Raw genomic sequence first — 21,606 nt, forward strand, 5'->3', positions numbered from 1 at the left:
TCATTTTGTGCAATATTTAACAACTAGAAAAATAAGAATATTTTTTCCACTCTGATTGGCTGCTGTAAGGCCTACAGATTTTAACTTGAATGTCCATTGCATTTTTCGTAGACGCCTGTGAAAATAATTTCTATTCCCATGACTTTTTTGTTCCCTGGGAAATTATTTTTGATGATAAATACAGAAACAAGCATAAAAATCAAAACATCTACAATAGTGGTAGTAATACCTGGATAAAGGCTAGGGGGGCGCTGGCCCAAAAAAGGTTGAGAAACACTGCTTTAGATCGTAAAAAAATCAGCACAATTAATACTATACATCATGTGATCTGGTGACTAAGTTTGAAGTTATTTTGAAACGAGATGCAGCCTGTGGTAAAGGCTGTGATTACACGGGGCTGGAGGGGAGGGGCGCTGCGTGACTCTCCTTTGTCTCCCCTCACTCAACGGCTCCCGGCCCCTCTCTGAGCCTCCATCTGTCTTGGCGGTGAGTGTCTGCAGCAGCAGCTGGAACAAGGCCCAGCTCAGGTGTCACCTTCCAGGCAGCAGGTAAAGTGCCATGATTAGTCCCATTCCAGGAACAATAGGTGGGGAGGCTGTTTCTGCAGCTTCAGGGCAGGTGTGTGAAGCGACAGCTAAAAACACGACCACAGGGGAGGAGATGAAGTCTGTCGCTCTGATTTTTCTTTCTTTTTTTGTTTCTTTGTGATGCTCTGGCAGGAGTCCTGAATGATCCGTCCTGTTTTGTTTTGCTTTACCTCAGTTTGATGTTTTTATGATATTATGAAGTTGTCTTGATCAACAGTTCTTTCAGGATTTCTGACTGTTTTTAAGCAGCTAATGACCAAAGAAAGACTATGAAACTCAATAAACTCATTGGCCAAGGTGACTTTATGGGACCACTGGGTTTAATTGTATGAAGTGCACAATGCAAATATAGACCTGGTGGCGATCAGCTGCCGGAATGTCGTAGTTTTCCGCTCTCAGGTTGGATGCAGCAACGATGTAGTCCATGTGGAAGTTACTGTCATCATCCTGTAAGAGTTGGGACGTTAATAATACATCAAAATAATCAATGTTTCTTTGTAAAACTTAGCGCTAAATAAATAATTTCTCAATTTCCAAATGAATCAGATAAACCTGAGTCCCATGTTATGTGACAGTCCAGGGATCTGATGCAGTTCTCCTGCTTTGTAATCTGCCTGCTTGGAGTCACTGTGGTCACCATGTCACAATTCAGTGGAAAGAAGACTTCTGCTGTGATTGATGTGAACAGTGAGGTCATGCAGCTCTACAAAAGCTAGGAGGCCGACTGTCATTCAGGGAGAGCTCCAGGGTCTGTGGTGACGCTGTTAGCTGGCAACCTGATGCCTCTGGAGCTCTCCTCCACACATTCCATCCAGCCGCCGCATCAGCAGGGCACGGAGGGATGCAACTGAGAGAGGGGAGTCTGGGAGTCTTGTTTTTTATTCAAGAGGACATTCAATATGCGCATGACTTACCTCACGCACCTTCATTTCTGAACTAACACAATATTTTACCAGGAGCTCTTTCAGGCATCCTTTTAAACCCATGCCAGGTCTTCTATTAATCAGATACGTAATTCTGCAGCACAGCCTCCTCAAGATGGAGCCCGATGAACCGAGCCTTCTGCATTTACTGGCTGGCACCTCTTATAAGGATGTGCAAATGGCCTTAGAATAATTTAAAAGTAGCAAAAGAAGTCATTAAAAACTAGCTTTCATTTTGTTTTATTCTACAATATATATATATTTTTTTTCTTTTTATTGACGTTAACATGACTTAAAGTGAAGATGACCTACATTTAGATTTAGGGTTAATGAACATTTTTGAGCTAACAAACCACATGTCAGCTAGTTCTATGGTTTAAATCATAGAACTAGTTCTATGATTTAAATCAGATTTAAACCATAGAACTGATACATCAGGGACTGATACAAACATATTCTTGGAACCCACTAAGTTCCAAGAATAATTTTCAAGATGAACATTTTGGGGTCTAAAAGCACTATTTCTTATAACACACATATTCCTTTTACTAATGAGGTGATAGAAAAGGATGTGCAGAAGCCCCAAAGATCCGCTTCTCTTTAAACATTTCTATACAAGGAAAGCACCTTGACCTCTTAGATCCCCTTTTAAGAGCTTACCCTACAGAAACAAAGGGAATGTTGATCAAACAGCACTTTGTAGGAACTTTTTGTTGCCTCTATCTAAAAGTGAAACTAATAAATCGGACACAGAAACAAACTTACTACTACACAAAACAAGGGTGCTAAAACATCAGACTACAGAGAGCTTTTTTTCTGACTGTGAAATCACTACCACTTCCTTTTCAGGAGGATGAATTCAAACAGAAAAAATGCTCAGGAAGACATTTGAAGAACTTCCCAGGATCCTTAGGGAGTGTCTGCATCCGTACGATTAAGAATGCCTGAAGGTAGGGGTGTGATTAGAAAGCTGATTCATGACTCTAATACAATCCATTTATTACTATCTCCATGGTTCACCAGAAAAATCATCACAAAAATAAAAAATGGTGTTATTATATTGTACATCTTGGCCAGCTAGGCAATTTGAAAAGTGATTTTTAATCTCAGTTGCATTACCATCTTAGATAAAGACGATATAAAAGTAGTTGACATTGTGGCTTACTCTTATGAAGCATCTGGTTAGCATAAAGCTGCAAACACTGGAAAAGGTTTACCAGTGCACCGCCAATAAAAGTCCAAGTTTCAAACATTTAGGAAGCCGCCTCAAAAGGAAATACGACTGAATTTCATACAAAGTGAGGCGGTTAAACATTATGGACAAACTTCAGGAAATACTTAATTCAACACTTCTTTTAATGAGCCGACTGACTCAACTTTTCCTCTTTCCACATTTCTGAAAACAGGAAGGACATTTCTAAAACATCTGCCTCTGCTCCAAGCCAACGTATTCTGTGTGAAGACACAACACAATCGAGCTCTGTTTTAATGAATGGTCAAGCACTGGCTAAGATTCAGCTCTCTGAGGCTCAAAGGACGTTGGAAAAAGACACGATATGAAAGCACCTATAGACTTAAGTGTTGCTCCCTGCTAAGGTTCAGTCGCCATGCTGTCACCACCTGCAGCCTCTCTACAGTGTACAGCAGAGCTATCATTGTACCCACCAACATACCTTCTCAAAGTCAATGGGGTACATCTGAGCTGCGCTCTTCAGTGAAGACAACTTTCCTTTCAGCTCCTCGAGTTGGGCTTTGTCTGCAGAGGAGATGGAAAGAGGCTGAAGACGCAGGAAGATTACATTAGCTAAAAGTTAAAAGCATCGGAAGCTAACCTACCAGTTTCATCACCCTCCTTTTTCCTGTCCTCCTCCATTTCCTTGTCAGTGACGTGAATTTTTACGGAGGACTTTGGACTAAATGGTGGAACTGAGACTCTCTCTAAGGTGTTTCTGATCGCAACACAGTCTCTTGTCCCTTCGATCCCATAGATCTGCCCGTATAGGTTGGCTGCTGCCACCACATACCCCATGTGGGTTGTCTGAAACACATAATTCAAATGCAAACACCAAACAGTGATAACAATATGACCATCTACTTAGTAGTGCCTTGTTCCTGCTCTTGCTGTCGAAATAGCCACACAGACTGAGACCGACGTGATGGGATACCGTTTTGGATTGAAAATATTTGTCGAGCTCATCCCACATATGCTCAAATGGAATCTGGAGGAGCAGGTATAAACACTTCAAACTTGTTTTTGTAATCTTGAAACCTTGTGTGAACCATTGTTTCTTTACAACAGGGAACATGAAGTCAAAGAAGCTGCAAACACCACTGGCAAGTATTCACAGCACTTATCTTTTTCCACAGCCTAACATAACTAACAATTTTATTCCAAATTGTTTTAAGGTAATCTCTCTATCCTCAAAATTCTACACACCAATACTATGTTATGACAGTGGAAAAAAGTTTGAGATTTTATCCAATTCATTATTTTTGAATAGAAAACATAGCACATGTCAACTCCTCCTCCACTTTCTTAAGGCTTTATTGCATAAAATGCACAGTGTGCTGTCATAATTACGACTGTGAATCAAGAATTGAGACTATAGAACAGATTTGCCTTGAGAGTAATGCTGTTGAAGTAGGATTAACAAAAAGGTGAAGAGGGAGAAGAATGGCACTAAGGGAAAAACCTTAAGGTCGTGTTTTGTCCAATAAAAAAAACAGGAGGCGGCTGTTACACAAACTCCAGATTCAGTCTTCTTTGCAACACACATATTTTTGCAGAAAATGTGTTTCTGAATCCTGTCATTTCACTTTAAGGTACAACACTCACTTCAGTTCAGCCATAAGAACAGCTGCCAGCAGTAAAATGCTGTCTCAGCACCTGCTGATCACACGTTTGTTCACATTTTTAGTATTTTGGTTGCTGGCAGTCCACTATTGCTACTGGGCATACGTGATGCTGCCGGTTTATTGTGAGACAAATAAACGACTTAGTTATCAAGGGTATCGGTGTAAGTGATCAGTAAATCATTACTGTGCATTCGTAGCCTAGGTAATGACTTTAAGGTCACTATCAGACAAGATAAAGAAGGAATGTGAACCGCTTTCAACAACACTGCCGCTTTTCCTTTACATTCATCAGTTAGGTGACTGCCTTGTATCGGATCAAACTCTACTCACATTGTTAGGGTCAAATGTCAGCGGATGAGGGCATCTCTTGGATCCAGACCAAAAGGGCAAACCATTGGAGGTCAACTAAAAAGGAGAGGAAGCAGGAGAAAATCCCTTTATCACACTGATGAACGGCTGTAAAATCATTGTGGATTTAGTTTATTGGTCATTCACTTCAGTGCAAAGCACCACAAATCATTCCAATAGGTGAGGAAGCTGTCAAATCTTCTGGATTCAGGGGCATTTCCAGGGTTGAAATTTTGGACATTTCCAGGTTCAAATTCCCAGAGTTGCCTGATTTTCTAATGTAAAAATGTAAATGTTGACCAATTCCTGGCTGATGTTTCTGCAGTGGTCATACTTTGCATAGGGAAGTACAGTTCTGTCAGAAAGCGTTTGCTCATTTCTCGAGTTTGCCTTTTGTCACAGTCAAAAGGAAAACTTTTGACTGTGTGACAAAAGTATGCCGCAAGAATCCGAAACATTACATTTCAGATCTTAGTATAAGATAAAGATAACTTGAGTAAATACAAAAAGCAGTTTTCAAATTACAATTTCATTCAGGAAAAAAAAAACAAAAAAACTAACAAAACCCCCAGGGAAAAATTGTTAAATCACAATTAACTGATTAAAAGATTAAAAGTATTTAATAAAATGTTAATTTGGAAAAACATAATGGTCTTGGTATAAAAAGACTATTTTGTAAACCTTACTAACATTATAGAAGTTAGACTTTCAGATATTCCAGTACCAAAGAATATTTATTTCCAGATGGAACTTTTAGATATTATAAATAATATCTGAAAAAATGCTTAATGTTGTTGCATTAAACTATTTACCTTTTCCAGCTTATCAAGACCCGGAGAACACCTAACTCAAAATCCAGGCTTGTTCAGACACTAAGTAAGATCTATAACATCTTTTAACAGGCGAAATTAAAAATATGACTAGCATGTTATTTCCTATATTTGTTGTATGCCACATCCAACCTTGTGTGTTCCTGAAACTACAAGTTATATCATTATCAGGTGTGTAGTGACTGGGATGCAGTTTGTCAGTCTGATAAAAGAACAAAAGGTCTGGCAGCTTTGATGTTGCCAAATGGTCCACAAGTGGAGCCAGAGCGAGTGTCTTTCTGGTTGTGCCAGTTTCCACTGCAGGATGGCTCAAAAGCAACAGGGATCAAAAGCAGAAGGTCTTTTTTTTTTAAAAAAAAAAAAAAAACCTTCTCTTTAAAAAGATTAAGCTTATATGATAATGTTGTCCAGATACAACAGAATTGATACTTTCTTATTCTTCAAAACTGGAACAACAAGACAGCATGAAATCCAACTAAAATGACAAGTTTTCTATGCATATTTTATAGGGGTGCCGACATCTGAGGTGGGAGCTGTATGCTGGATGAAGATGCTCAAACAAGAAAGCATTTTGCTTACAGCAGGAACTGGTAATTTAAAGAAAAACAAAACCCAAATGAAATTGGTGAAGCCTTTGGTTTGGTCTTTGAAACATTCTGTTAACATTTTGATCCGCATCCCTTGTTCTGTTTCTTTGTCTTTTAAGATGTGTACATTTCGTTGAAGGAAAACCTTAAATTTTGCTTCTACTTTCACATGTAAACATGATATTTCTGCTTTTGGTCTCTGCAACAGACTTTTTAAACATAAAATATATGAGAGGGAGGGTAGCCTGTTGCTAATTGCATAGTAAAAATCATAAACTGGAGATTTAAAATCTGGCATGGCCTTAAGGCTGTAAGTAAAGACTTTCTGACCAGTAATAGCTGCTACATCCTGTCTAAGTTTATCTATGACCAGTAAATGTCAGGTTGGAAGTTGACAGATGACTGACATCAGTAACCTTATCATAGTTCCTCAGACAGTCTGTGGCATCGAGCGACTTTCCACAAGAACAATGGAACTACAACTGTTGCATATTTTAAAGGTGGAAAAAAGAGAACAAATATAACCGAAGCAGCAGCAGTAACTACTGTTTGCAGGATCAGGTTTTGTAATTGTTACGCAAAACAATAAAGATACGAAGCCAGAAAAGTTCTGCTTTTCTAAAGAGACGCTCCGGAAAGTCTCCACGCTTTTATAAATATTTGAGTAGACGTATTAGGAAAGGAAAAAAAAAATAGAACAGTCAGAGGAATTTCCAGAACTGTGCAGGACATTGTGATAGCACGACAGGGCCAAATGCAGGAACTGGGAGTCAGAAACTGGGTTTAGTGAGGGTGTGTTTGGGTTGATACCGATCTGTGACCCCACCCCCCACACCAGTGTGACATCACTCTGTCCGCTTGCTCCAACCCCTCAGAATCCCTCTGAGATATTTATCACTGCTGGTTTTTGACTGGTCTACTCACATAAGAGCAAATACAACGCCAATTGTGTTGCTATTAGTGCTTAAATAACTAACACAGACTGTTGGTGTAAACAACAACAGCGCCCCTGTGTGTCCTTCAACATTAATTGCATGTTGATGAGGTCTGACTGTAAGGTTGGGGTTTTACCTCTCCTGGAGGGAAACAGTGCAGAAGCTGGCGGATATCGTTGTTGTACAGAGTCTCCCACTTGCGGCGCGCCCAGCCCACACAGTCCTCCCAGCTTTTTGGACGGTGGCCTCCAGCCGCCGTCTCCTGAAGGCTGATGCAGACGCCTCCTAAGATCTCCAGGGCCTCAGCATCCCCATGAGTCAGAGTCCGCTCTATGAAATTCGGATCCCTGCAGGATCCCGGTAGCAGCTTTTATTAACAGACTTACAGTTCACAAAAGTACAGCTGTCCGCCAACAAACACTAACTAGTATACTGACTGGACAACCATTGCTTAGTATTTCACACTTCTTTCCATTAAAGAAGAATGGAAAAGGACAGCTAACCTGGTCAATGTGGGGGATGGATGGAGCTAAATGCAGGCGCATTCAGGAAGGGGTTCACCTTCCAGCAAATCAATAGAACTAAAGACACAACCAGAGCTACAATGGTTTAGATGACAGCACATTCGTATTAGAATGGACCCGTCAAAGTCCAAAAAACAATACTGAATTTGTGTGAAAAAAAAGAAAGAAAATTGATCCTCACAGATAATCTCTAAGCGCTCACCAGACCTTAGAGTCAGAAGGCATTTTTTTGATTCTCTTATTCTGACTCACATCCATCGTAAGTCAGTGTTTACTTAACTTGTACCATGTGGATAAGAGCTCCTCTAAAATATCATACTTGGCTAATTCATTTCTGAGTTATTAACATGTTCCAGATCACGCTCTTCCTGTCACCTTGTATGCATCATGATGATGGGGGATATTCCACCTTTTACACATAAACGTGTCTGAACAGGAACTTTCAGAGTCATACTTCTGCATGTAGCAGCAACGGTGGGACAACAATGGAACGAAACATAAGAGTTCATTTCCATGACCTCTTATATGTAATGAGTCACAATTTGCTGGACAATGAAATGTGGATGACCGTCCACAGAAAAAAAAAAAGTCCAGAAGGCTTTATTTGTACAATGGAAAATACCAGACTTTTCTAAACTGTATCTTTCAGTTTCTATTGGAGTGAGTGTGAAAGCACCTGAGAGTCCAGGGGATCAAATCAAATCTCACCAAAACAAACAGAAAGACATTTCAAACATGTCTGGATTAGAAAGGCTCAGAGTTCACACAGAGTTTGGGTCTTGAAGCTCAGTACTATCACTGATTATTTGCTCTGGCGCTTTGCTTTGTGATAAACTCAGTACATCAGGTGTTATTTGTAAAATAAGCTAAAAATACTGACAAATTATGAAAGAGATACAGTTGTAAACCAGACAAACTATTTTACGTTATATGACAGTTTGATGAGTCAATATTGTTTTGAACTACAATTTGTCTGTGTGGGTTTAGAGAGAGCTCAGTCTCAGTCAGATTGGGTGGGAGGTGGTTATGAAATTCATTCAGTTCTCACTTTTCAAATCATGTCTTTTGAATATTCACAAATTCTTAACAACATGTAGGCCTGGTGTTTGTATTAACCCATTAATACACTCTAATCCAGACTTTTCCATTATTGCCCTGGTTGTATAATAAAGGTCTCTGTCCTGCTGGAGGGTAAATGTTCACCTCAAGTCTCAACTCTTTAACATTCTCCAACAAGATTTTTTTTTCCAGGATTTTCCTGCATTTAGCTCCATCCGTCTTCCCGTCACAAATGCAGTGTAAGTTTTTCCTCACCGATTACATTTATCATTATGCAAATGTTTATCACTGTCAAAAAATGTAGTTTTGATCTCATCTGTACACGTTTTCTGTATCGCTCCTTAACAGCTTGATGTAAACAAGGCTTTATATCACAACACTTTCACAAATGACAAATTTGTGGAGTGAATCGCTAATAAACTATGAATAAGCTATGAATCTCTCTGATCTTTCAGTCTAGGTGGCTGTCCATTATGTCACACTCGTTCCACACAGGTGAATTCTATTTACCAATTAGATGTTTTCTGCAGGCAAATGGTAGCAGCAGATTTTATTTTGGGGCATTAGAGTAAAAAGTCTCACTTTTGCGACAACCATGTAATTTAACTTCTGATTCACAGTTTTGCACCACTTTGTGCTGATCAATAACATAAAATTAAAGTTTGTGGTTGTAATGTGATCATGTTGAAAGGCTCACATTTCAGTGGGTTTAATGGGTTTGGTAACAATGTATTTCCATGTTATTGTAAAATAATTAGGAAGATGACTAAACCCAGTTCTGAGCTTAAATTAGATCAGGTGAAGCTGAAGTCTTGCCTCACCTCAAGAAGAGATTCACATTTTCAGGTGTTTGTTTAAACAGTCCTTCAAACTGGTCTCTGGCCCACTGAAACAATAACATGTTGGCACAGTCACAGTTTGACTGTTATTCACCTGGATACATAACTTCTCACTTTAATAAAGACCAACACAAAGCGAAGGAGCTCATTGAGTACCTGCAGCGTGTGCTCAATTCGGTGTGGGAAGTTCTTCAGAGTGCACAGCGGGATGGCGTTTCCGGAGCTCGACTTGCCCGGCCCGTAGGACTCGGTCAGACGAGGCACCACCACCAGAGTATGACCTTTGCTTCCTAAAGTTCCCCCCTCCAGCATCGGCTTGTGGTGCTGAACGCAGCGTTTATCGAGATAAACCCCTGGGAGCCCACAAAGAAAGGATTGACCATTTTAAAATGTATTTTCACCACAACGCGGCAATGAGGGATCGATCTCATAACGCCGATGGCCTTTACTAGCTTCCACGTTATCGAGGGCTGCGGCCACTCCATCCAGCCCCATGAAGAAGCTGTAGTCGTACACTCCCTCGCTGTCGGGGTCCAGGCGGTTCTGGTGAGCGGTGATTTTAATCTGGGGGTTCATCTCTGCCACCGCTTTGGCTGCAACCTCAGATTTGGGTTTCTGTTTGTGGAGACAAGAGCAGATAAGAAAAGTCTGACAATTAAAAGAGAAAATAAGGAACTTAGTGAAGACTTCATTTGAGTATTTTTACATACGAGTTACATAATCTGACAGAAGGACCATCAGACAATTTTAACAGTGAAAACTGGTGACACTAAATGTGGGTTAAACTAAAGCAATCACACAACCCTGTACCTGTCTGGTTCAATGAATTTTGTGTTACTTCTCACCCCAATATCCTTAGATCTGAACAAAAACTGGCGATTCAGGTTGGATCTTTCGATGTGGTCCATGTCCGTTACAGTGATGCGGCCTTTCTCTCCTGCTCCGATCCCAATCAGAGCAAAGTTTTTAAGCAGTTCACAGCCGATAGCGCCAGCTCCAACCTTAAGAAACAAACAAAATATTCCCACATGTCTTTTAAACTGAATTGACACAATAATTATTTTATTCAGAGTTACATTATGAAATGTTGTAGAATGTTGTATTTCATTAGTACAGTGGATCTCAAGTGCAAGTCTTTCAAGCTTTGCCTGCTAATAATAAATTTGACCATTTGGATTTACTTATAAATAACTAGAGATATATTTGGTGATTAAGAGTGTAAACCTTTTCCTAGAAGGCTGGGAAAAATATGGTTTGATTGCAACTTAATTCCAATACATTCCTAATATTCTGCAGCCCTGATTTAATTTATTACTGACATGTTCAGCTCTTACAGTGAGTAAAACCCCAAATAGCGCACAACGTCCTCTTCAAAAATAAAAACAAGCATGCAGCCAGTGAGTAGCAGGGAAATGTAAAGCTTTGACAGGAAACAGAGATGGGACTGAGCCCTTTTAAGTGACCTCTATAGCAAACGGTTCTCCCTGCCAGGAAGTGAATCCCATTTCCTGTACGTGTCATCATTCACTCAGGAGATCAAAGTATAGCACAAACAGGATTTTGGGCATTTCCCAAGGAACGTCTGCCCTCTGCTGGACATACGTCTAATCTTTTCTCACCATGAAATACTTTTGGTTCAGGAGCTTCTGCTGAAACTCTGATCCGAAGACAACGATCTGCGCGTCGTACCTTGTGCCTTTCTATCAGAGAGATAAAAGGAAGAACTGAAATCACGGAGTAATCATCAATCAAAACACTGACTTATTGACAAGGTTAGTGGGTCAGCAAGACTTAAAGCAATCATTTCACATACTGATAAGAATGAGCTCTCTTGCAGACAACCTCCATCTTCAGGAAGACATTCCAGGGCATCAAAATAAAACCACTGTTGGAGAGGGGTAAATTTTCCACTGGATGCCTGCAGAAATATTTAAACAAGTCGAAAAAGATGAGATTGGAAGTGTATCAGAACATGTGAAGGTACGTGGATCAGCCATGAACAGGTATGCACCTATCAATCTGGCAGAGATTTGATCCTTTTTCACTACATGCAAAAAGGCTCAGAACTGTAACTAGTTTTAGCTCATAAACACGTTAATAAACAACAGCATGTACTGTCATGCACTTATTTTAGCTGAATACAAATCAAACAAAAGATGGGAGTGTGTGATTTGATGCATGCAATGGGGGCACTACTGGTCCAACCTCAATTAAAATCAGAAGTTGATGTCTGCCAGTAAAGAGCCTGACTGGTGCATCTCTAGCCACAGTTTTCTAGTGTCTCTATATCAGACACCAAAGATCTTATCTGAGCTGTTTTAGTATCCAGAGCTTTTGCAATACGGGGCAACAGCGTAAAAAGAAGAGAGTTTCATTTGTGATGTTTGACTTCACCTTAATAACTTCCTGAGCAGCTAGGCCTCCAAAGAAAGCGTTCATGGGAGCCAAATCTCCCCTGGCGGTGTACGAGAAGATCCTCACTGCAGCTTCATCTAGTTCGTCCAGTTTTGCGACTGAATTCAACTTTTTCACCATGTCAAGCAGCAAATCTGCATCTGACTGTAAGAGTTAATGAACAGTTATAATGAGTGAGTTGAAACAACCAGATGGGTTACATTTTACAGGGATGTGTAAGAGTATTTGACTCCTAGCAGATTCTGTTTAGTCAAACGAACTTACTTTTAAAATCAAGCAAATAATCTGAGTTAATACAAAGCTACAGTTTTTTTTTTAAGTTTTTACAGCAATGTCATTATATCATCACACAGCATTTGTACCGACCCGTGACCAAGGATGAGGGAGCCGCTGCTCTTTCTTCACAAAGCTGTGGAGGGCTTGGAAGGCCAGGTGCAAAGTGTTATGTCTGGATATTTTTCCGTAGTCATTCAAAACCAGTAGTTGATGGTCGTTCAGAGCCTCACTCAGTGGTTTCTGCAAAGCATGTTGGCAATATTTTACATCATGGGGGGAACGTTTCTTTTTAAAAGGTAATCTTGAAACAGTCAACACCTACAAAATTCAGCGTGAGAGGCTGCTTAACTTCAGTCACCACTCCGCCTCGTTCATGACTGGAAAAGCTGGAAGTGTCACAGATGCTGAAGGAATACGGACCTGGTGATCGAGGTGACAAATAAAAAACAGACAGAAACATAAAGAGCATTTTACTTTGGTCCCCCCCTCAAGGGTTAGGCGTGTGAAGAATGTCATTCTTAATTGTGTTGCAACCAATTAAGAAAACCAAAAAGTAAGTCAAAGTGTTTTTAGTTAAGCAACACCAACCGCAGACTTTGATCTCCACAGAGGACAGACTGTTGAGCTCTGTCATGCCTTGGACCTCAGAGAAAATGACCTTAGTGCCGTCAAAAAGTCCATGTTTCTGGTCATCTGCACAGATGACAACTCCAGGATTGTCCTGAAATAAATGCCAACAAATCGAAGAAAAATATTTTGAAGAGAAATGGTCGCAAAAGTATTATTCCAGCACATTTTAGCTCCACTGTGTGACACTCTAAGGCAGTTAATTATAAAATTCTGAAAATTATTGTATATATAGAGTATATTTGTCAAATAGCACATTAAACATGATGTTGTGTTACACAATTAGCAGCTATGATTGCTAAAAATATAAGGCCATTTTTACCTTAGTGATCCGGTCAATCATCAGTGATGCAGGTATCTCTCCATCCCGATCCAAGACCTCAAACTGATCTCCAAAGTCACAGAACAACTGGCTGCAAATACATATCGAAATTGACACATCCTTCATCACCACTGTCTCAAATTCACTGCACACTGTATGCATGCACCCACTTACCCACAGAGCCCTTTTGTGTCCGCGACTATTAACTTAATTCCACGTTTATGGCAGAATTCCCCAAAACGCTTCTGATCATCCAGCGAGGAGTCAGTGAGGACGACCACCTGGAAGAACGACAAGTGTTAAGCTGCAAGTTAAACACATGGAGACACTTTCATTTGTTTAAAGATGAAAGTAATTTCTCTGCTCATTATTGTTACAGGTGAGGGAGTTGAAGTCTTTATATGCCACCAGTGAGTGTATGAAACAACACCTGGTAGTTTAGAAGAAGGTCTTCGTTTAGTGGTCCGGTGTGCGCTGACACAAGAACGTGTGGATTCAACGCAGTCAGCTGTGGGATGGACGATGTGGCTCGGTTCTGACCAAGATCAGACTCATGCAGAAAAAACTGAACGGACAACAAAAAGATGAAAATAAGACGGCTTCAGTGTTTCAGGTTTAAGATTCATCCCTGGCATCCAGACTGTGCTCTGTTCTCAGAGAAATAAGGAAAATGTTCACACTGACATTTCCTGTAACTGAACTGAAATGGTTTGTATGTAAAGTATTGTGACTCTGACTGTATTGTAACGGAGATATTTTGGACAACATATGGACCTGAATTCGCAACAGGAATGAAGTGGGCTGAATTTAATTGGATCTGAATTTTACTCCATTATAACTGGATTGAAAAGAAATGTATATAATTTGATGCCAATCTGATTGTATAACTACAACATGCTAGTGAACATATAGCGATCAAGACATCATCACAATATGACACAAAATGTGATAAAACATGACTGAAAACAAAATCGAGGAGTGAATAAATACAACCGCTCCTGCCCGTATATGAGACTTGCATACAATTTTGTAAGGCTAGATTTAAACATGTTTATATTACAACTCAACCTGGAGTTGTAATATAAACTCCAATTGAAAAATAACACTATGTGTTGCAGCTATGTTGACCTGGTCTATTTATCCTATAACTAGATTTAATTGGCAACAATTCGATTTCAGTCTTGTAGCTGGGTGTTTGATGATTTGATCTGAATTTAATTGAATTAAACAGAATTTAATCAGATTTCAGGTTCTGACATTTGAAACAGATTATTGTAATCGAATGGGAACGTGTTGTATAGAACTGGATCTGAATGTGAGTCGTGTTAGAATAACCCCAACTGAATCATATTAATTTGGAGTCTCTTGTAAAATGACATATGATAACACCTTTTATTTTTTTCACTGGCTAATAAAAAAAAAAAGAAAGAAAAGAAATTGCTTCAGATTAACTTTCAGATATGTTTATTTATTTCTTTTCTGACTGTTTTTATGCTGCTTGTTTGTTTATAACTAAAAACATATGGGTGGCTCCAGGGTCGCAACTACATATTATTCAGGTGGATGCAAAAACATAAATTGGCGCCCCAAGGAAGGTACGTCAGGGTGAAGGAGCGTTGCATGCGCTGCATACCCAACTTTTTGCGCCACTGGGTGGCTCTGGTATGTCGTCATAATGAAAGTAAAAGTTGTATTCAGTCACTGACATTTTCCTTCAAACTTATCTTCTTTTATGTGTTAAACTAAATTATCAACCTTTATGGAAGGACGGAACATTTGAAAAAAATATCTTTTTCAGATCTACCAATTAAACCAATACAATAATCTACTGACAGGTTTTCAAAAATGCGGAGCGATCAGGTCTGGCAAGTCATTGCCCAAGCAGGAAGTTCTCTACTTTTCCAGATTTTTATCAAATGCATTTATCCTAAAAGCCAGCAGACAGTACCTGTGAGGACAGGTCAGACCACTCCGCCTGACCCTCATCCTGAACAGTGACAGACTTTACTCCAGACAGGATCACATTCTTGGCTATTTCCACTCCCAGCCCCTTCATCCCTGCAATGAGGATCTCAGCTGTGCCCATCCGGCGCATCGCCTCATGCCCCAGAACATACCTGCGCCAGAAACCAACCAGAATAATAATAATAATAATGAACTGAGCACTTTTTTAAAGTCTCCCCCTAAACAGCAGTGTTGTCACTTACAGCTGGCGGGAGTAGAATCCCTCATCGATTTCACCGGTTCCTGCCATGTTGATCACACAGTTTCCTGTCTGAAACAAAACAACGTGACTTTGCAGGGAGGGGAAAAAAAGATGGATTAAAGCTGGATTCCGAAGGCGAGCAGGCAGCCCGAACCAGGAACAGGTCGAAGTCTGCAGGTCTAACCTGGGAGCTGATGACCGGAGATTAAACTGCCGGTATTTCAGTTTCGTTTCAGTCGATTTTCTCCTCAGTGACTTTAAAAAAAGATCATTTTTTAAAAAATCCTTCCTTGTGTGCCTTCGTATGTTGGCCACTAGGGGGCGGATCAGGACTTTTAATAGAAATCAAGATATGCTAACATTTCTGTTTTTACTAATAAAATAAAATATCCTCCTGACTACCAGTAGTTCATTTTTGTCCTCTGTAGAGGACATTTCTAAACTTGAATATCTCCCACCCCCTGCATTCTACTGAATTAATTCCTTTTGGTATCTGGAGAGGACATTTAGGGCTTTTCAATGATACCACATGCGAAGGGGTGGGACTTTTGTACGTACCTTTTCCTAATTCATAAAAATGGCATTTATCAGTAATAACACATTTTATGGGAAGAGACAAAGTAAGTGCAGAAAACCTTTTATTACCTTACAAAGACTGTGGGATTTAAAAATAAATGGTGATTGGACAATATTTTTTTCCTGGTAGTCAGGAGGATATCAGCCTTCAGTTAACTGGAGCTACTTCCTTGAAGAAGGATCCGTCTCTGTGCTTGACTTAAATCAGAATAATCTGTACTGTTTCCAGATACCATGCAAGTTCAAAGTCCAACTACATCGAGTTTAAGATGAGACGTCAACAAATGTCTTCTCTACTTCGCAGTAAATTTATTTCTGCAGTTTCTGAATTTATTTAATAAATAATATCTAGATGTTTAAAAGTTGCTAGATTTGGAAAGGAAAGTAAGAGTTATAAAAAAAAGCTGCACAATTTATTTAGTAAAATGGTCAAAACTCAGAAAGAAATGTTAGTTATTATGTTTTGCAAAGAAAAGAAACGTGTGAGATAGGTTCTTTAATACAGAAAAGACAGAAGGCATTGTGTTTGGTCCCAAAAAGATTATAGTGCCCAACTATGAGACTTAAGAAACTACAAACCATGCAGGATATAAAAGAGAGGTTATGGACTCAGACTTAAACTGTTTAGACACATTAAATCTGTTAATAAACCAAAATGTCAGTTTCTTAAAAAGATTGTCAATCTGTGTTCAGAGAAACTAATGCATGCTTTTATTTTTAGAAAATTTGACCGAATTCTCTTTAGCTGATTCTGAAAAGAAATCAGTGTCAGAATCTTGACCAAAGCCATGAAAGTGGCACACCAGTTCTTATATTAGTGTGCTGCCTTCATGCTTATAAGAGGATAGATTTTAAAATCCTCTTATTGGTGTGTGTTCAACCTCTAACGCTATTTATTCATGTTCTTAACTATTTCTCTTAAATCTTGCATTCTGACATTTCCTTTTTAAGTAGCACATGCATCCCACTGCAAACATCACTCACATATTCTTAACATTTATAATTTTTTTCAAAAAATATATCAGGCTTTTCAGCAGAAAGTCAGGCCATGACACATCGAACACACAACACAGCAGCCGTGTACTCCAGGGAAACCGAGCTGCCTGTTTTCATTCATGAAGTAAAAATATCTACGTAATAAGGGTGATTCAAATCTGAGTTTTCTAGACCAAAAGAAGCACAGCACACCCAAAGATTTTTGACAAAGCCTGTCAGAGGAGTTGTCTCACAGGTTTTAAGTTATTTTCTACAGCAGAGGGATTTGCCCAGCCATACGTTGGCAGCTAAAGAGAGAGAACGCTGATGGCGAGCAAAGAGGGAAGACAAGCATAAGCATCAAAGGAGCAGAGACGGCTGTCACCTGAGCAACAAACAAGACAACAATAGCTCAGCTGTAGCATTGCTGATGTAACTTGAACCATGTTATTGTTGGGACTTTAAGTAGGTGTAAACTGACGCATTGTTTTTTTCGGGGGGAAGTTTTGCTGCTTCTTGGTGTGAATAGTGAGAGATCAGTGCTTTAAGTTGGAGAAAATTCTGGTCTCTAAACTTGTTAATGTTTAGAGACCAAGTCAAACTTGCTAAGTGACTGAGGCTATGCTTATGGTGACGCAAAGTCAAGTCAAAGTTTATTTCTAGAGCACTGACCAAGCTGACCAAAGTGCGGAACAAGTCAACGGTGGTTAATAAACACACATAATATTTGTTGAGTGTATTTATTTAAAATACAGAGAGAAAAACGTAAATTCATCTGGGAAGACATAAGAGCATGGATCACTCTTCAGATCCTCAAGAGGGAGATTGCCTTTTGACCTCGGAGGGCCAAAGAGTCTCACAAAAAGGACAAAAAGTAGCCCTGGTCTTTCAAGTACGATTTGAACCATTTTCTCACAATTTCAGAAAGTCTGCCTCTGTCATGTTTCTGGCCCGTCTGCCTGCTTTGTTTTTCTCCTCAGCACTCACTTCTCCCATCAAGCTCAACTGGTTCTCCTGCATGCTGCTGCGCTGGAGCACAATCAGGCTCATGTCTTCCACCTGTTCACCATCAGTTATAGTCAGCTCTCAGGCAGGCAGACGGTGCCAGATTTTTGAAAACCTTTGTGCGAGTAGATATCCAGCATTTCCTCCTTACCTGACCACAATCTCGAACACGTTTTTTTTGTCTCTTGGCTTTTCCTACCCTGTCTAGCCCACGTCGGATTCTTCACTGGCTTCTGTTTTGTGGACTCGACCCTGCTTCTGCCTTTTGACCTCTGCCTCCTACCTCGCCCCTGGATTTGTCCGCCTGATGCAACATCAGCACGTGTTGGACCCTTTTCTGCGCCCTGACCACTGTTCTTTGCCTGTCCCTCAGATAAGTTTTGCCTTGTTCTGCTTCCCTGATCCTGATCCTGCCTCAACCCCTTGACCTCCCAGTTCTGATTCCCCCTGGATGTGTCACCTTGCTACTTACCTCTGTGCTACCTGAATTCATGCACTGGAGCCGTCTCCGTAGTACAGAGCTGTTCGGCCCTCCATAGTCAACCCCCAGGGACGACTCCTCATCCTCCACTACACTTTAAGAGGTTTAGTGGCTTCTCTTATTCAGCCTTGGGCCCCAAGACTAGAAACCACTAACCCGCTTCTCCGTCCTCAGAGGTTCCTGCTCCATTGCTGGTGGTTGCCATACCCTGATTCTCAATAAAGATCTTGTTTTTTCTACTTTGTGTCTGACTGAAATTTTGGGTACTCAGTTCTGAGCATTACAGCCTCACTATTCCCATTCATATATCAGTATGATGTGTGCTGCAAGGCAAACAACTACAGAGAATAGTGAAGTATTAGTAGATCTGGAGGGGATCTTTATTTCTTTGATGGAAATAACAGTATTGCATTATTGCTTAAATGGTTGCTAATTTGATCCCTCTGACGAAACCAAATGTACAAAAGAAAACTTGCCCTATGAGTCTGCAAGAGTTGCAAAATGAGAAGACATGATCCACCTCTGTAAAATTAGAGAAAATGAGACCAACAAAAAAACCCCATAAGTGACATGTTTTTACAGAACGTCGTCACAGAATAAGACTCTTTCCTGCATGTCTCACGTCTGCCAGTGCCGCTTCCCTCACCGTGTGCGAATGAGTCTGTGACAGGAGGATCTGCTCTAAGTATCACCAGTTTCCCCCAGGAGGTAAGAGAAGTTGTTTTTGAGTGACACGAACCCGGCCAGCATCCTTCACCCATTATAGCCTAGAGGAAAGAACTGGCCTTCTCGACAAGCCCTCTGCGTTTTTATTTATTTATTCTTTTACGGTCCTGCGTATGCACCACCCCAGCAGCTCTCCCACTTCCACTGTGTTAAAAATGTTTCATGCCCTTCAAATATTCAAACTCCTCGACATGGTCAGCAAGATGACCCATTGCTTTTTCTTTTTTTTTTTTGTTTTACATGTTTTTGTTTGTGGACCAGACTAGAACTCTGCAGAAGTGATAACCAAAGTCAATGTCAAAGCTATTTTATTTATAAACATCTAAGACTTACAAGTTGCACAACAGTAAAATAAATTAAACAAAACAAATACATTTAAAAAGATTAAAACAGAAGTAGTCAAAGTTCAAAAGTAGTTTGTCTGATGTGTAAAGTTGTTCCCCAAAATGAGGCCCTCCACAGCAACTCTATATTTTAGGGGGTTCACGCGAGGGTCAACCTTTAATATCTGAGAATGATGGTGTTAAAATTAATTCATGTAATTCATAGACAGCAAAGTTAGATATTTATATACACTGCAGAAACAAACAAATAACCAAAGAAGCTCAGCAGCTGGCTGATAAAGAGTGTTAGTTTACATCCCTTGCTGCCATGATTTTAATGACTCATCACATGTTTAATCATCTGTGATTTTATTTTAATTTAATGGGGAAAAAAAGCAATTGCAAAATTATGTTGTTTTTTTTTTGACATAGCAAAAATAAGGTTTGAAGGCAAAGTCAAAACCTTTCATGCTTAAAAATGGTCAGGGCAGCAAAACAACTCCCCCCCACCTACTCCCCCCCCCCAAAAAAAAATACAAATCAGATAGGATCCAAAATGCTCTGAACTTTTGTTTATATTTATAAAAAAAATAATTAAAAAAAGATTTTTCTTACACTTTGGTAGTCAAATTATGTGAGTTCCACCTTCCTCAACCACCAATAAAAAAGATGAACACACTATTTCAGTCCACCCAGTTTTTAAAGCAGTAGAGCCTACTGCTTATTAAAAGTGGTGGAGACAAAATGTGTGCTTGTGTGTGTATGCACACACACACACACACACACACACACACACACACACACGCACACATTCACACACGCTTGGCTAAATTAAATCTCTAGAAAACAAATATTTACATATTTACACATGCCAGCCCCCACTCTCCTGTCAATGTTTTTTTTTCCCCCAGTGAGGTTGATACCTTGTCAGCACCACTCATGGGTGCACTTCCATGGCAACAAGATGACCTGAAAGAGAAGGAGAGAGTCATTAATATCACAAATGATATTAAACTAACAAACTGCTAAAACAAAATTCAAAATACTTTTCTTTGCATAGAAATTGGATAAATATTTGGAAAAGAGTGTTTTTTTTTTATTAGGACAAAAAACCCTCTTTAAATTATGATCTGAATCTCTGTAGAAAACAAACATTAAGCCATATGTTTAAGTCATGATGAGTTGTCACAATTCTTGCCAACACAATTTTCCATAGAACTCTGTCACAATGTGTTTTTATGGGTTTTTAAATTGTGCTGACATTTAAGTGCTTCAGCTGACAAAGTCCTCCTGAGACACATGGAAGGAAACCAGCAGACCGAATGTGGGATGAAATGAGGAACAGACACAATGCAGGGCTTTGCCTTCAGCAATGGCAGAAAAGCTGCAGTGAGTCATAATAAGGCTTTAAAGATTATTATTATTGTTATGGAAATATTACATCACTTTTAAAGAGTTTACATCATCTATTTGTTCAGCAATATTTATTACAGCTAAATGTTTAATTCTAATAGTGATAGTGCTACTTGGTACTTTTTTTTCATTTCTCTTCTTTTTCTCTTTCCCACAAAAAAAAAAAACCAACAAATCCAAATAAATGTCCATTTATTTGGACAACATTTTTGTCCCCTGACCTATGATAGAGCTCCACTACATTTTCAGACAGACAAGCTATTTTGTTGTAAAAAAAAAAGAAAAAAAAAGTTAAAGCTCCTGTGGGGGTAGAGGTTGGGGACAGGTTTTTTTTTTTTTTTGTGAATCTGTGTCTGGAGACAAATTGTCTTCCCACAAAATATTGCGTACAGTTTTAGGTTCTGTGGTGTCACATTTCATATGTATTTCTGCTTGATTCAGCACATGATATATTTATCTAAGGGATTGTTGCATTACAATTTGTGCCTTGCATGGTGCTTGCCCTTGAATAGAAGCATAGTTTTGGGTGTTATGTCTCTTTTTGTCCCAGTAATCTCATAGTATTTATCAAATGTTTTCTCTTTTGAAATCAGCCCAGGAATGTTGTGGTTTGGAAAAAAGTACACTAGAGTGCATTTTCCGAGAGGCTTACTGAACTTTGGATTCAGAGGTTGATGATTAACGTTTAGATGTCAAATTAGACATGATGTTATCAATAGCACTTGCAATTGGTACTTTATGATGAATGACATCTCATAGAGAAACTTAAAATG

The 21,606-nt window shown here is 39.5% G+C and overlaps 1 protein-coding gene across 2 annotated transcripts in view; it reads right to left on the reverse strand.

Annotated features, from left to right (window-relative positions):
* Positions 1-15,610, reverse strand: part of uba7 (ubiquitin-like modifier activating enzyme 7) — a 35,005-nt gene extending 19,395 nt beyond the window's left edge. The window contains exons 1-21 of one of the 2 annotated variants that reach the window (XM_008408713.1): positions 15,519-15,610; positions 15,336-15,403; positions 15,077-15,245; positions 13,559-13,693; positions 13,303-13,409; positions 13,129-13,219; positions 12,768-12,900; positions 12,502-12,599; positions 12,270-12,419; positions 11,883-12,047; positions 11,302-11,406; positions 11,108-11,188; positions 10,334-10,489; positions 9,938-10,103; positions 9,645-9,841; positions 9,471-9,535; positions 7,203-7,413; positions 4,697-4,771; positions 3,347-3,548; positions 3,184-3,266; positions 942-1,034 (exon numbers count right to left, since the gene is read on the reverse strand). In XM_008408713.1, the coding sequence (XP_008406935.1) occupies positions 942-1,034; positions 3,184-3,266; positions 3,347-3,548; positions 4,697-4,771; positions 7,203-7,413; positions 9,471-9,535; positions 9,645-9,841; positions 9,938-10,103; positions 10,334-10,489; positions 11,108-11,188; positions 11,302-11,406; positions 11,883-12,047; positions 12,270-12,419; positions 12,502-12,599; positions 12,768-12,900; positions 13,129-13,219; positions 13,303-13,409; positions 13,559-13,693; positions 15,077-15,245; positions 15,336-15,382 (2,529 nt within the window). In that variant the 5' untranslated portion in view covers positions 15,383-15,403; positions 15,519-15,610. Of the gene's footprint in view, positions 1-941; positions 1,035-3,183; positions 3,267-3,346; positions 3,549-4,696; positions 4,772-7,202; positions 7,414-9,470; positions 9,536-9,644; positions 9,842-9,937; positions 10,104-10,333; positions 10,490-11,107; positions 11,189-11,301; positions 11,407-11,882; positions 12,048-12,269; positions 12,420-12,501; positions 12,600-12,767; positions 12,901-13,128; positions 13,220-13,302; positions 13,410-13,558; positions 13,694-15,076; positions 15,246-15,335 lie in introns of both variants that reach the window. The other variant, XM_008408712.1, reaches the window with a different exon arrangement.
* Between the last annotated feature and the right edge of the window lie 5,996 nt (positions 15,611-21,606).

This window comes from Poecilia reticulata, linkage group LG5, assembly GCF_000633615.1.
Source record: "Poecilia reticulata strain Guanapo linkage group LG5, Guppy_female_1.0+MT, whole genome shotgun sequence".
Classification (NCBI taxonomy): Eukaryota; Metazoa; Chordata; class Actinopteri; order Cyprinodontiformes; family Poeciliidae; genus Poecilia; species Poecilia reticulata.